Below are 14637 nucleotides of genomic sequence, written 5' to 3' on the forward strand. Positions count from 1 at the left end.
GTATAGAAATATCAAATCACTATGAGGTATACCAGGAACTAACATATAATAAGGTAGGTCAAATACAGTTCAAAAACAAACAAACTTATAGGAAGAGAGATCAGATTTGTGGTTACCAGAGGCAGGGGGTACAGAGAGGGACATTGGATGAAGGTAGTCAAAGGGTACAAACTTCCAGTTACAAGATAAATAAATACCAGGGATGCAATACACAACATGACAAATATAATTAACACTGTTGTACATAATATATGTAAGCGAAAAGAGCAAATTCTACGAGTTCTCATCACAAGGAAAAAATTTTTTTCCATTTCTTTAATTTTGTTATCTATACAAGATAATGGATGTTCACTAAACTTACTGTGGTAATCATTCTATGATGTATGTAGGTCAAATCATTATGCAGTATACCTTAAACTTACACAGTACTATATGTCAATTATGATTTCAATAAAACTGGGAGAAAAAAAAAATCTGAGAAATGTCACTGCCAAGAGGAGCCTATGGAGATACAATGACTAAATGTAATGTAGTAGCTCTGCAACAGAAAAAGGACATCAGGTAAAATCTAAGTAAATCTAATAAAGTATGAACTTTAGTTAATAAAAAAAAAGGAAAGGAAAGGAAGATGACAATGTCCTATCAAATGGCTCAAGGGTACATTTGAACTGGCAAAAGAATCAGTAAACCTGAAGATGGATCGACAGAGATTATGCATTCCAAATAACAGAGAGAAAAAAGAACAAAGAAAAATGAACAGAGCCCCAGAGAAATATGAGGCACCATTAAGTGCACTAACATATGCATAAAGGGAGCATTAGAAGGAGAAAAGAAAGAGAAAGGAGCATAAAAAATACTAAAAGAAATAATGGCTGAAAAGTTGCCAAATTTATTGAAATCATTAATTTATATATCCAGGGAGCTCAGTGAAGTTCCAGTAGGATAAAGGCAAAGAGATCCAAGAAAGACACATCATGCTCAAAATGATAAAGCCAAAGACAAGAAAATCTTGAAAGCAGAAGAGAAAATCAATTGATCACTTACAAAGGATCCCAATAACATTAATAGCTGACTTCTCATCAGACACAATGGAAGGTTTCCCCCTAAGATCACCTGGACTATTATTCACCAATAAAAAGGAATGAAGTACTGATACATACTACAACATTTATGTATTAGTTACATTACTAACTTGGACACTAAATATTCCTTTTTTCCTTCATTATGGAGGCCCAGATTTTTCTGGAAGGTGCTTGGGCAGTTCTGTTTTATCACTAATACTATAAGACCCACAGAATTGTAGCTCCTTAAAACTTACCGGTTAGAAACAATCTAGTTTGCCTCTATACCACCATCTGAGTGACTCAAGCATTACAGGGCTGGGTATGAAGTAAGCTGCTCTCTGTTGTGCTGACACATCAAGGTGGACCAGGGTAATGGCTCCCAAAGCTGAGTCTACTTGCTGGTTTGGTCCCTAAGGAAGTTTTTACTCATCTGCAATGAAATGAGAAAAATAAGCACAGTGCATAAAGTTTTTCATAAAGTTAATGCTATTCAGTATAAACAACTACTTTATTGTACATTTGTGTCCAACTCAGGATGTTAAAATATTATTTTAACACAGAAAATAAATAGAAAATAGTGGGAATAATAATACTGGTAGTTTTAAGGTCCTTATCCGATACAACATAATGGTGACAACCCTTTGTTGGTATCCCTATTTATTTTTATTTTACCAGTCTATAAAATCCAAAAGTCTGAGAGCCAACTCCCTTGGGATGCCATTGTGTAACTGGGAAGTACGGGGAGCCATGCGTCCCCTTCTCTGTCCTCCATGCTTTATTTATAATGAGGCTTGAACTGCAGGGTAGTTGTAGCAGGAACTGATTTTTGCATAGGTCATGGGTGACCACTGCAATCCCTACAGAGCTGGAGAGACAAGACCCCCAATTATCAGCAAACCATGGGAATCACTCCACACCCCACCTACAAAGGACTATGTGTGGCTGTCTGTAGCATAAAAATATAAATAAAACTTTCACTGAGAGGTTGGACTATGACCTTGCCCAAGCTAAAGCAGTATTGCATAGCATGGACGCTGGAGTTGGACAGACATGAGTCCAAACCTGGGCTCTTCCATAATTAGCAGTGAGACCTAACCTCTTTGTGCCTCAGTTTCCCAACAATAAAGTAGAGCTAATAATAGTGAGTTTTGTGAGGATTAAATAGAAACGCATATAAATAGCATAGCATATAGTAAATGGTCAATAAATTTTTGCCATGATAATTTGTAGCTATCGTCCACCATAGTGTAGAGCCTACAGTAGACTATGAGGTCCCTCTCTCCCCCCACCCATTTCTCAGTAATAAAATGGGCAATGCCTGACTTTAGCCACAGTTCTCAATTCTCTGTAGATGAGTTACATGTAGCTGTCTCTTTATCTTATGTGTACCAAGAGTTAACTATAAAAATGCCCTTTTAAAACCAAAGTGTGGGACTTCCCTGGTGGCACAGTGGTTAAGAATCCGCCTGCCAATGCAGGGGACAAGGGTTCGAGCCCTGGTCCGGGAAGATCCCACATGCCGCGGAGCAACTAAGCCCGTGCGCCAGAACTACTGAGCCTGAGATCTAGAGCCCACGAGCCACAACTACTGAAGCCTGCACACCTAGAGCCCGTGCTCTGCAACAAGAGAAGCCTGCGCACGGCAACAAAGAGTAGCCCCCGCTCGCCACAAATAAAGCCCACGCACAGCAACAAAGACCCAATGCAGCTGAAAATAAACAAATAAAATAAATTTATTAAAAAAAAATTCTAAAACCGAAGTGTGTATGCATCACAAAATTTGTTTTACATTATTATCTAACATTTACTAAGCACTATTTGCCAGGTACTATACTAAGTAGTTTTCATGAATTATCTCTTTTTTTTTTTTTTTTTTTTTTTTATTTTTATTTTTACTTTTATTTTATTTATGGCTGTGTTGGGTCTTCGTTTCTGTGCGAGGGCTTTCTCTAGTTGTGGCAAGCAGAGGCCACTCTTCATCGCGGTGCGCGGGCCTCTCACTATCATGGCCTCTCTTGTTGCGGAGCACAGGCTCCAGACGCGCAGGCTCAGTAATTGTGGCTCACGGGCCCAGCTGCTCCGTGGCATGTGGGATCTTCCCAGACCAGGGCTCGAACCCGTGTCCCCTGCATTGGCAGGCAGATTCTCAACCACTGCGCCACCAGGGAAGCCCCTGAATTATCTCTTTTAAACCTTATCACAGTGCCAAGAGGTAAATTTGATTGATACCCACATTTACAAGTGAGGAAAGTAAAGCCTAGGGGGAAGGCACAAAAACACCACATTCACTTTGCCTGATGTCACACAACCAGTAAAGGGCAAAAGAAAACACAGACCTTGATTTGTCTGGTTCTAAAGCCCTTACTCCTCATCCCTGTGCACTACTGCCTCCCTCTGGCTCCTTGTTTCCTCTCCTTCACACTAAATATATCCAGGGGTATAGACCTAAATATTCCCATTTTATAGACAGACAGATTGAGGCTGAGAGAGAAGCTAACACCACCCAAATACTCTCACCAGAGCTCAGAATTGAGGGCCTTTTCCTGCCTCATCTCTGCAGGTGCCCATCAATATAAGTACGGTAAGAACCGAGCTGAGGAGGATGCCAGGAGGTACCTGGTAGAAAAAGAAAAGCTGGAGAAAGAGAAAGAGACAATCCGGACAGAGCTGATGGCACTGCGGCAGGAAAAGAGGGAACTAAAGGAAGCCATTCGGAACAGCCCAGGTATCTATGTGGGTGTGGTCCTGAGCACAAGGGGGTCTCATCCTTGACACCTCCCCTGGCATCTGCCACCTGGTTTCTTACCAGGAATAGGTGGGCTTCTCCTCCCCTTTCTCCTCCCCCTCCTCCTCCTCCTCCTCATCATCATCCTCTCTCCTGACTAATGGAAGTGCCACTGATTTAATAACTGCTTTTAGAGTGAGAAGATGAAAAAGTGTACAAATGTGTACACTTAATGTGGTAAAATGAGATCTGATTTTAGAAATGCTAAAATGTGAAAAACAGAGTGTGCCTTAGAATCATGGAAGAGATATTTTGAACCTCACATTAACTCATTCATTCACAGATATGCACTGAGCACCCAAATGTGTGATACATTGGTTCAGGTACTGGGAATAATGGATGGTGACACTTTACCAGGATCCTCTTCTGAAATCCAGGACCGTGACCTCTGCAGGCCCTGCATGCCCTGGGCTCCTCTGCACCCCGCTTTCTGCTGTGTTTCTGTTGAATTCTCTGTATAGCTGCAGTTCAGTACACTTTCAGCCTGAGGTTTCTGAACATGCTGGAGGGAACAGAGGTCCTGTCCTTATAAAGAATACATCCAAGGTCACATAGCCCCATGAGAATCTGATGGAACCTATGGACCCTTTCCTAAGGGAGAAAACCCCCACAAATCACAATGTTGCAAACAATTTCAGGAGCTCCTGTGCCCCCAGAGTCATAGATTGCCTGGGAGTCCACGAGCCTCAGGTTGAGAAGTTCTGGCTTAAAGACTTGTTCTGTGTGGCTAGGAACCAGAATCAATGGGAAGAAGGCACATAAAGGCAGTTTGGTTTCTGGGCTTTCCTGGTGGCTCAGTGGTTAAGAATCCACCTGACAATGCAGGGGACACGGGTTCGAGCCCTGGGCTGGGAAGATCCCACATGCCGCAGAGCAACTAAGCCCGTATGCCACAATTACTGAGCCTGCGCTCTAGAGCCCGTGAGCCACAACTACTGAGCCCACGTGCCACAACTACTGAGCCCACGTGCCACAACTACTGAAGCCTGTGCACCTAGAGCCCGTGCTCTGCAACAAGAGAAGCCACCTCAATGAGAAGACTGCGCACCACAATGAAGAGTAGCCCCCGCTTGTCACAACTAGAGAAAGTCTGCACGCAGCAACAAAGACCCAACACAGCCAAAAATAGATAAAATAAATTTTTAAAAAATTATTTAAAAAAAAAAAAGGCAGTTTGGTTTGAATATAAAGAACTTTCTAAGAGTCAGAACTAGGGTATGGAGCAGGTCAACTTGACTGTCCAAACTTGTCCTGCTCAGTTTTTTTCTATAGCATATCAGTTTTTGACATCTTAGATTTATTATATTTATTATATTGTTTTCTCTCCCTCCCTCCCTCCCTCTCTCTCTCACACACACACACACAATTGTAAGTTCAATAAGGGCAAAGATCTTTGCCTGTTTTGTTCACTGATATATCCCAAGGGCACAGAACTGTGCCCGGTACCTAGCAAGTGCTCAATAACTATTTACTGAATGAACGAATGAATTAATGAATGAACAAATGAATGAAAAGAACAACCATTACTAGAAAACACTCCAGCGCAGCCTCCTCAGGACAAACAATGGAACTAATCTTTAAACGTGGTAAGATCCAAAACAGCTCTTGGCACAAAGAAGGTCCTAATATAGGTTTGTTGGCTTAAACTGAATAAGCAGCAAAATCCTAGCAGGAACTTGTGATCAATGTAAAGCCTGTGTTATGATTCTTGGTTACAAGTAAGAGAAACCAAAGTCAAACTGGCTTAGAAATGAAAAGAAAAATGTAATTGGAAACTTAAGTGATCAGATATAACAGGGTCCAGGGACTTAAATGATGTCACCAGGAAACATATTTCTCTAATTCTTGCTTCTGCCTTCCCCTACACTGGTTTCATTCTCTGCCCCTCATGGTGGTATAAAGGCTACAGAGCTCTAGCCGTCACCCAATCCGTGCAGCCACTCCAGCAGAGAGGCTTCTCTTCCCGATAGCCCCCATAAACACCTCGGGATTCACTTTGATTGAACCAGCTTTGATCCCTAAACCAACCACTGTGACCAAAAAATGAGATATAATTATGGGCCAGGTCTAAGTTATGTGCCAATCCCCTGAACTAGGAGTGAAGTCATCCCCATCCAAACTACAGGGAATGAGAGGAGAATGGGGAAATGGGTATTGGGCAGATAAAAACCACACACCCCTGCATGGAGCTGGAACCCCAGGTCCAAAGTCCATCCCTTAACAAGGAGTGAGGCCTGGAAAGGCCCTCTGGGAAGGCAGACTAGGGCCTGAGGCCCTGCCAAACTCCCTGATGCTTCTGGCCAAACCAGGCTCAGCTATATCTTATAGATGTCTTTGGACACAGGGGCAAAGTTAAAAGCTCTGGAAGAGGCCTTGGCCACCCTGGAAGCTCAGTGTAGGGCGAAGGAAGAGGGCCGTATCGACCTGGAGCTGCGGCTGGTGGCTGTGAAGGAGCGCTTGCAGCAGTCCCTGGCAGGGGGCCCAGCCCTGGGGCTCTCCGTGAACAGCAAGAACAAGAGCGGGGTGAGTCTACTCCCTTTTGCACCAGGGGCAGCTGCTCCTCAATCCCCTCGTATGCTACAGATCTTCATGATCATTCTTTGGGGGTAGGAGTTATGCTTATTTACAAATGAGAAAGCTGAGGCCCTAAGAGGAGAGGAAACATGCCATAAGTGGCACAGCTATGAAAGAGACTCTTGGAGCAAGTTCTCTGGCCTGTGTTCTCTCCACTGAAGCACTACTATTTGACTTTTTATCCTGAATGTGATCTTAGAAGTGGCCTTGGGGTTATTGATAATAATAACATACAATACTGAATAAGAATAACAAACTTGTATTGCTCAATTACCACAGGCCAGTACAGCATCTTAACCTGTATGATTTCACACAATCTTCGCAGCAGTCCTATGAGGTAGTATTATGTGTATTCACCCCATATGACAGACAAGGAAACTAAGGTTCAGATGTTGCATTACGTGCTCAAGGTCACTCAGTTAAGTGGGAGACAGGATCCCAAACCCAGGAAGTCTGACTCCAGAGCCTTGCTTTAGCCACCAGGCACATGCCCTCTCCTAGGTTCCCCAGTGTACCAGTCCCTGTACTCAGGGCTTTGAATCCATTATCTCTAATGCTCCCAGCAACCATCACCTTGAATGGGATGTCCTCAGGGAGAACTTCACGGACCTCAGTCTGTATCAGTGTCTCAACCTCAGCACTACTGCCAATAATTTTTTGTAGGACTGTCATGTGCATTGTAAGATATTTAGTAGCATCCCTGGCCTCTACCCACTTGATGCCAGTAGCTCCATGCCCAGTTATGATGACCAAAAATGTCTCCAGAAATTGCCAAATGTCCCCTGGGAGGACAAAACTGCCCCCATTTGGGAACCACTGGTCTAAACTAACAACAGTTCCATCTGTTATTCTGCCTCATAGCACTTAACCACAATTTGTGTGTGAATATATGTATATGTATACATGTATATATAGTATATTCATGTCCTTACTTTCTGTCTCCCCCACTAGATTGTATTTTTATTAAGAACTGGACTATGTCTGTTTTGTTTATCATTATAGCCCTAGTCCTTCAGAATCTGAAAAATAGTAGAAGTGCAATAAATGTTTGTCAAATGAATAAATGTTATACCTGCTTTTACACAAGGAAATGGAGACTCAGAGAGATGAAATAACTGGTCTGATGTGAGTTGTCATTGGGAACAGTATTCCTATTGCTGTCCAAGGTCAGGCCACACCTCATGACTCTAAAGCCAGAGCAGTTTCTTCCACTCCTACACTTCCACTCCGTGGGGCATTTCCAACCTCATTTACAGAAGAAGGGCTTAGGGGCTAGGGACAAAACAACTTCCCAGAGTCACAGAGGGCTGGTGGAGGAGTAGAAGTGGTTCCCTCATCCCAGCTGCTTCCTCCCACCAGCATGCCCTGATGTTCACATTCCACAGGGCTTTCCTCTCCACTTTGATCCTTGTGATGGCCTTTGGAGACAGAGAGTCTTCTCTAAATTCCTTACAGGCTTAGCCATTAGTATGTCACACTCAAGGAACTACATTCAGCAAGGTACTAAGCAATCACCTGGAAAATATGAGTAAAGGCAGTGTAGAAAATGTGAAGGAATACAGGAGAGAGGTTAAGAGACAGGACTGTGGGATTTGAATCCCAACTGTCTCACTCACCAGCCTTCTGGCCTTGAGCAGTGACTTGACCTTCTCATTTTCCTTATCTGTAAAATGGGACAACATAATAATAGTACCTGCTTTATAGGATTGAAAAGGCTAGATGAGCTAACCTGGTCCATAGTGAGGGTTCAGTAATTTTAATTTTAGTAATTTTAGTCATTAACTTTATTCCAAGGCCCTCAAGTATCTTTTAGCCCTCACCCTGTCTGATGCTGACATGTTTGCACAGTGCCTTCTACTTGCATTCTTTTGAGGGCAGGCTGGGTGTAAGTAGCGAGCACTAGACCTCACCTATGTAACTATTTCTTGTCATCAACAGGAAACTGCAAATAAACCCCAGAACAATGCCCCAGAGCAACCTCTCCCTGTCAATTGTGTTTCTGAGCTGCGGAAGAGGAGCCCATCCATCGTAGCCTCCAACCAAGGAAGAGTGCTACAAAAAGCCAAGGTACGGCCATAGATCAGCTAATCAAAATTCAGAGATCTGAAAGCTTCCTTTCTATGGAACCTCACCAAGAACCAAAAAGTCAGCTAGTGAGAAAGGCAGAGAACTGCCAATATATCCACGCAGTAAAACTCATGAACTTTGCTCAGAGGGCAAGACCTTCAAATCTCCTTCAGAACCTACTTATTCTTTCTTAACACATAGTTCTAACAAGCTTTGGTTTCTGAGCCTACAATATGTTTTGAGACATGAAAGGCCCCATTTCGTAGGTGAGGAAACTAAGTGAAGGGACTTGCCCAAGGTTATGCAGGGCATCAATGAGAGAGCTGGGATGCAAATCCATCTCTTCCAAGTCCATAGCTCACTCCATGATACTGGTCCACAGTACTATCTCTGAAACTTGTGTTTCAGAACTTCTTGAATTTTAGAAAGGTAATATGGTGCATATACTATATATGATGAAAAACCCCAAGTTCTCAGGAGGTACTCTGTAAGCAAACACATTGATAATTCTATAGCAAGACACATGAATATTCACACCACATTGAATAAATAGATTACAAACAGCCTCATGTCAGTTCAGGTCAGTTTTTGCCACTAAATGAGTTTGTGCCAAAACACTTAAAAAATGTTTTGGTTTCAGAGCTCTCTGGATTTCAGAATTGCAGATAAGAAAGTGTAGACCTGAAAAACAAATACCTGAGCATTAGGACATGAGATTAGAGGAGTAACCAGCCGAAGGCCAGATCATCTAGATCAGCAAACTTTTTCTGGAAAGGAAAGGGCCAGACAGTAAATATTTGCGGCTTTGTGGACACATGGTCCCTTTCACAAGTCACCTCTGCCATCATAGCAGGAAAGTAGCCACAGACAATATGTAAACGAATGATTAACATGGCTGTGTCCGAATAAAACTTTGTTCATGGACACTGAGATTTGAATTTCATATAAATTTCAGGTGTCATAAAAAACTATTTTTTTAAAAAAAAAACATTTAAAATCTGAAAAGTCATAGCTGGTGGGTCATACAGAAACATGTAGTGAGCCAGATTTGGCCCATGAGCCATAGTTTGCTTCTCCTTGATCCTTGTAGGCCATTGGAAGAACTTTGGATTTTGTTCTAACATAATGGAAAGTCACTGGCAAATTCTGACCAAGGAATTCTTAGATATGAATTACATTTTTAAAAGATCATTCTGACTACTATGTTGAGAATGGATGAGGGGATAAGAAAGATCAGTTAGAAGAACTAACCTTGATGAGAGATTAGAAAGGTTTAGCGGAGGTGATAGTAACTAGCTGGCTTTGGAGGCAGAGCAGAAGGATTTGCTGATGAGGATGCGGAGGATGAGGAAAAGAAAGAAATCAAGGATGACTCCTAGGTCACTGCCCTGAGCAACTGCAGTCAAGGTGGTGAAGACCTGAGAGGGAGAGGTTGGGAATGGAGAATCCTCCCACCAAGAATTTTCTAACCATCATCTTCTGCCCTGGTTCACCCTATCCCCTCCTGGGCTGGCTGGATATGCCATGGATTTTTAATAGGTAAAAAGCCATTCACTGCTGGCCCTGACTTCAGTATTCATCTCAGGTGAACTCCTAGACAGCCCTGGGAGAACGAACAGAGCCCTGTGGGTTGCCTGCCCTCACCCTTCCTTACCAAGCTGCTTTGGCCTCTCTCCCATCAGCCTCCTACCCAAACCACGGTGCTGTGGAAAAGCACTGACGCACTCCCCAGCTCCTTCTGGGCCCCAGTTTCCTTGTCTGAGAAAGACAAACTGTGGTGTTTGAACCCCCTTAGCGATGAGACCCAGCATGGAGAAATGACTTACCCAAGGCCAAAGAAAGAGAGTGGGACTAGGACCCATGACTCTCTGATCTGGCCATGGAGATCTTTATATAATTAGGTGCAGTGGTATGTTTTTATCCTGCAGGTTACACTAGAATATTTAACAAACTGATACTTCCTGTCTTTCTGTACTTCAGGAATGGGAAATGAAGAAGACCTAGAAAGAGGATGAGGATTTCATCCAAAGGAGATAACACCTTGTCCATCCAAGGCAGAAATGCTTTTTTCACAAGGAGACATCAGAAGACTGGAAGTAGCCCACACTCTCTGGGGCACCCAAAAGACCAGCCTTTATTGTCTGCATGATTATAGGGGACATGGGGAGGGAAGAAGTAGGAGAGAAGAGGGAAATGGAGGGCATCCTTATAACTTTACAGAGGGTGGAAATGGGGGTGGAGGGAGACAGAAATCTGCACAGTCGTAAAGGTTTTGTTAAATGTCTTTGCTTTCCCTTCTAAAGAAGAAATGAAAGCATACCTGAATAAGCCATTCCATCCCATTCTCAGCATCCCATTCCCAGTCCTTAGGAAAAAGGAAGGCAGTGCTGAGGCATTGGTGGTACAGTATGAAGAGACAGGACCTGATCATCTGATCCTGCTTGTGCCGAATGGATTCATACTGGGCATTACTGACAACCGCTGGGCAAGATAAATAGGCTGAAAAATCAATACAATTATCCCTAACTTGCATGAAGTGAACAAAAACTACAGAGATCACGCAAATTCTACAATCATTCCTCATGATTATAGAATCCTCATGATGCAGAATCCAGAATCCCTGATTTGAGTGTTTACAAATCAGAGATCTGGCAAAGAGGGGTTCAGCAGGCAAAGAGAGGTTCAGCAGCTGACATACTTTAAGCTCACAGTGCTACTCAGTGACAGAAGCATGGATTTCTAATGTCCACAGGATGTTGCAGGCATTGTAGGATGGGGTCATTTGCTGTCAATCAAGTCCCCTACCTAATTTATATGGCACTCAGGCTCTGGGAGCTATGGCTATAAATCCAGGTGACACTCCTTGTCTTTAACCTTACCTTGCACTTGGAGGCCCACCAGTCTGCCCTTTCATACCTGCTATCAAGTAAAACTATCATGGAGAACCAAGAGGATGGTGGCTCATTTCTGCCACAGGGGTGCTAAATTTTTACAGACACTTGATATTTTTATAGGGGAGCAAGGACCTCAAGTCCCAGGCAGTCTCCTAACTGCGCCACTCACTACTTTCTCAACACTGTAGGCACTTTATAGGTCTTTACCACCTTTCCCTCCAATAAGGATAAAACCATTTAACTGTACAAGCTCAGAGGTTAGCTCAAGGGGAAAGAAGAGAAATCCCAGAATAACCTCTGGACACTTTGCTAGAGGCTGCACACACTTTTCTTACCTAAGACTTTACATACTTGAGCCTCACCCAAACTTTATCACCCTCTGAGGTAGCTAGAGACCAAAGCAAGTAAAATAACCTGACCAAAAGCACCTGGCTGCCAGTGGCAGAACATAAGACTTAGGGCTAATGAGCCTGGATCCAGACAAGGCTGCTTGAGCCCTGCCTCTGCCACTTACCAGCTGTGACTCTGACCTCTCTGATTGTTTTCCTTACCTGTGAAAACCACGTTAACAATTGTACTCTTCTCCCGAGACTACTGGGGGAAAACCCGGTTAACAACTATACTTTCCTCCCAAGACTACTGGGGGAATTCAATGAGTTAATACACAGGAAACATCTTGTACAGCATCCAAGAAATAGGCAATGTTCAGCCATAGTGGTTCTTCTTATTAGCTAGATAAGAAACGTCTGACTCAAAATCCTGTGTCCTTTCCACTGAAGAAGAAATGACTTTCATGTGGTTATTACAACCACCAAAAGCTAAAAGGCAACCAATCTATAACTGACAGCTTTCATCCAGATTCCACCTGAGTGTCTTCAGTAACAAAGGAGTTCACATAATCTGAATTGTCAATGTTCTTTTTTAAAATGTGGGTCCTGGAATGGCACCCAACAATCCAACTGTGTCCGCAGTGTGTGTCACATTCTTTCTTATGTAGTTATTTTGAGGTTAAGTGCCTTTTGCCGTCAATAGATCTTGGCTCTTTGAGAGGGGGTACCCTAGGAAATTAATAATTAACATTTATTGAGCACTCACCACGCATCAGACACTGTTAGCCATGACTGGCTACACAGGCATACAACCTGTGCAGTCAACTCCACACCTAGCAGAGCCCTGGGCTTGGTTTATTGCTCTGCTGTTACCCTCTTAGTAATTTTGAACGGGCTCCACACTTTCCTTTTGCCTTTTATGTAGCCGATCCTGGTGCTAACTAATTACTTTTCTAGGTATTATCCCTTTAATCTTTACTAAAATCCTGTGAGATAGGTTCTATTAACCCAGTTTTCATAGTTCAGGAAATGGAAGCCCAGAGAGGTTAGGTAACTTGCTAAAGCCCACAATTAGGAAGTGGGAGAGCCGGCACCTGAATACATGAAGTCTGACCCTAGAACTCCCCTCCTCTTAGTTCCAAGGCTCTATTTCACTCATGTCCCCCCCTCCTCTTGCACTGCAGTATTCAGAAGCACACAAACACTTAATAAATAGATGAATAAGTGGATGCAGCACATTTGGTGTAACATAGCTAAGAGAAGTGGTAACAAAATGGCTAAAACATGGATGCCAGTTCTGGTTTGGTTGTTTTTTCAAAGTGTAGGGTCATGGTTCTAAAGTGGACTTGAAGTTCCATCCTCCCCAACACTGCAAAGTGTTTGGACTATCAGATTTCTAGTATCACTGGCTCCTCAGTGGGGGTCTTTGAGCAGGTTCACCAACCTCTCTGAGCCTCAGTTTTCTCATATGTAAAAGAGGATCATAATCCCTCCTTAAACCATGCTGTTCTTTTCCTAGGGCCAAAAGGAAACATTAGGTTGCTGGTTACAACACATTTGAGCTAGGCCCTGGATAGAATATAAGGATGCAGAAGACTCTAGCTTTGTCCTTATGGAACTCACAGACAGGCAGAGAAAAAATATGACCCAAATAGCTACCATACAAGTAAGCCATCCTGTGGCGAAGATTCAGAATGTTGAAGGCACACTTCCCATCCCTTAAAAAAATTTTTTTGTTGACATTAGGGACTATCCAGTGACTAGTCTGGCAACTCCAAGTGCCCTCAACCCCAATCACCAGTCCGTTCTCACAACCTGTCAGTTTTCCATACTAAATCTCTCTAAAATTCATCCACTTCTTCCTATCTCCACTGACACCATCCAACTTCATTAATTCATTCAACAAATGCTGGAACATCTACTATGTGCACCTACTGTACTCGATGTCAGAAATCACTGCTGTGAACAACACAGAAACTCTCATGAAACTCATACCCTAGTTGAGAAAACGAACAAAACCCAGCAAAAGTGCTGGACATAACTAAAACAGTAGCGACCTTAGATAAAGTGGTTTACAAAGGTCTCTCCAGTGAGAAGACCCCAGGACAGAATACAACCCTTCTGTGCACGCACCAGTCCAACAGCTTGTCTCCCCACCTCTTAGACCCAATCTCCTCCTCACAGCAGTCAGTGACCCATTAAACACGTAAAGGCATCGTAACATGTTCCCATTGCAATCAGAGTAAGACTCAAGTTCATTAGACAAAAAAAACCTTGAACTACATTAGGGCACTGTTCCACTCTGTTCATTAAGCATGAACAGACAAAAAAAATCTCTGCCCTAATGGAATTGACACGTTAGTGGGGGGAAATGAGAAAATACACATTTTAAAACACAGTAAGTCGGGGGGAAAGGGGGAATTGGAGAAAAAAATGCAGGAAAGAGTGATGGGAGATGAGAATCAGGCTTCGACTTTTTTAATTCCTCAAGTGCTCTGGCCCTGCCTAACCACCGTCTTGGGTTGCTCCTCCGCTTCCTCAAGTACTTCAGTGCCTTACTCGCAATACACTCCCTCTTGACTTTGCAGATGCTGTTTCCCTCTACCTGAACCAGCTGCCTCTTCTTTTCATCTACTCATTATTCCGCTTTCAGTTCAAACGTTATTTCCTTTGGGAAAACGCCCCACACTCGGCCATATCATACTCTAGGCTTCCGCAGCACCAAGCCCCTCACCTTTAAACACCGGTCATATTTTGACTTTATAGGGCGTTAGCAATTGTTTGTTGTGCATAACTTCATGTAAGCTCCTTGAGGGTACAGCAGTTATTCCCTTTGGTCGCCGCGAATTCCGCGCTTAGCACAGAGCCCACGCCCTTGTGACAGGAAACCAACCTACTCGCCGAATACTCCAGGGGCCGGAAGG

At 43.2% G+C, this 14637-nt stretch overlaps 1 protein-coding gene and 1 long non-coding RNA gene across 6 annotated transcripts in view; one reads left to right on the forward strand and one right to left on the reverse strand.

Moving 5' to 3' along the window:
* Positions 1-12348, forward strand: part of AFAP1L1 (actin filament associated protein 1 like 1) — a 72244-nt gene extending 59896 nt beyond the window's left edge. For 4 of the 5 annotated variants that reach the window (XM_036848828.1, XM_036848829.1, XM_036848831.1 and 1 more), the window contains 4 exons: positions 3625-3789; positions 6194-6372; positions 8362-8490; positions 10471-12348. In XM_036848828.1, the coding sequence (XP_036704723.1) occupies positions 3625-3789; positions 6194-6372; positions 8362-8490; positions 10471-10494 (497 nt within the window). In that variant the 3' untranslated portion in view covers positions 10495-12348. The remainder of the gene's footprint in view (positions 1-3624; positions 3790-6193; positions 6373-8361; positions 8491-10470) is intronic. The other variant, XR_005019458.1, reaches the window with a different exon arrangement.
* LOC118893360 overlaps positions 1-14620 on the reverse strand; it is a 130464-nt gene extending 115844 nt beyond the window's left edge. Inside the window, exons 1-2 of the long non-coding RNA XR_005019459.1 lie at positions 14448-14620; positions 1319-1494 (exon numbers count right to left, since the gene is read on the reverse strand). This is a non-coding gene — a long non-coding RNA (uncharacterized LOC118893360). The remainder of the gene's footprint in view (positions 1-1318; positions 1495-14447) is intronic.
* Between the last annotated feature and the right edge of the window lie 17 nt (positions 14621-14637).

The sequence above is a fragment of the Balaenoptera musculus genome, chromosome 3 (genome assembly GCF_009873245.2).
Source record: "Balaenoptera musculus isolate JJ_BM4_2016_0621 chromosome 3, mBalMus1.pri.v3, whole genome shotgun sequence".
Lineage (NCBI taxonomy): Eukaryota > Metazoa > Chordata > Mammalia > Artiodactyla > Balaenopteridae > Balaenoptera > Balaenoptera musculus.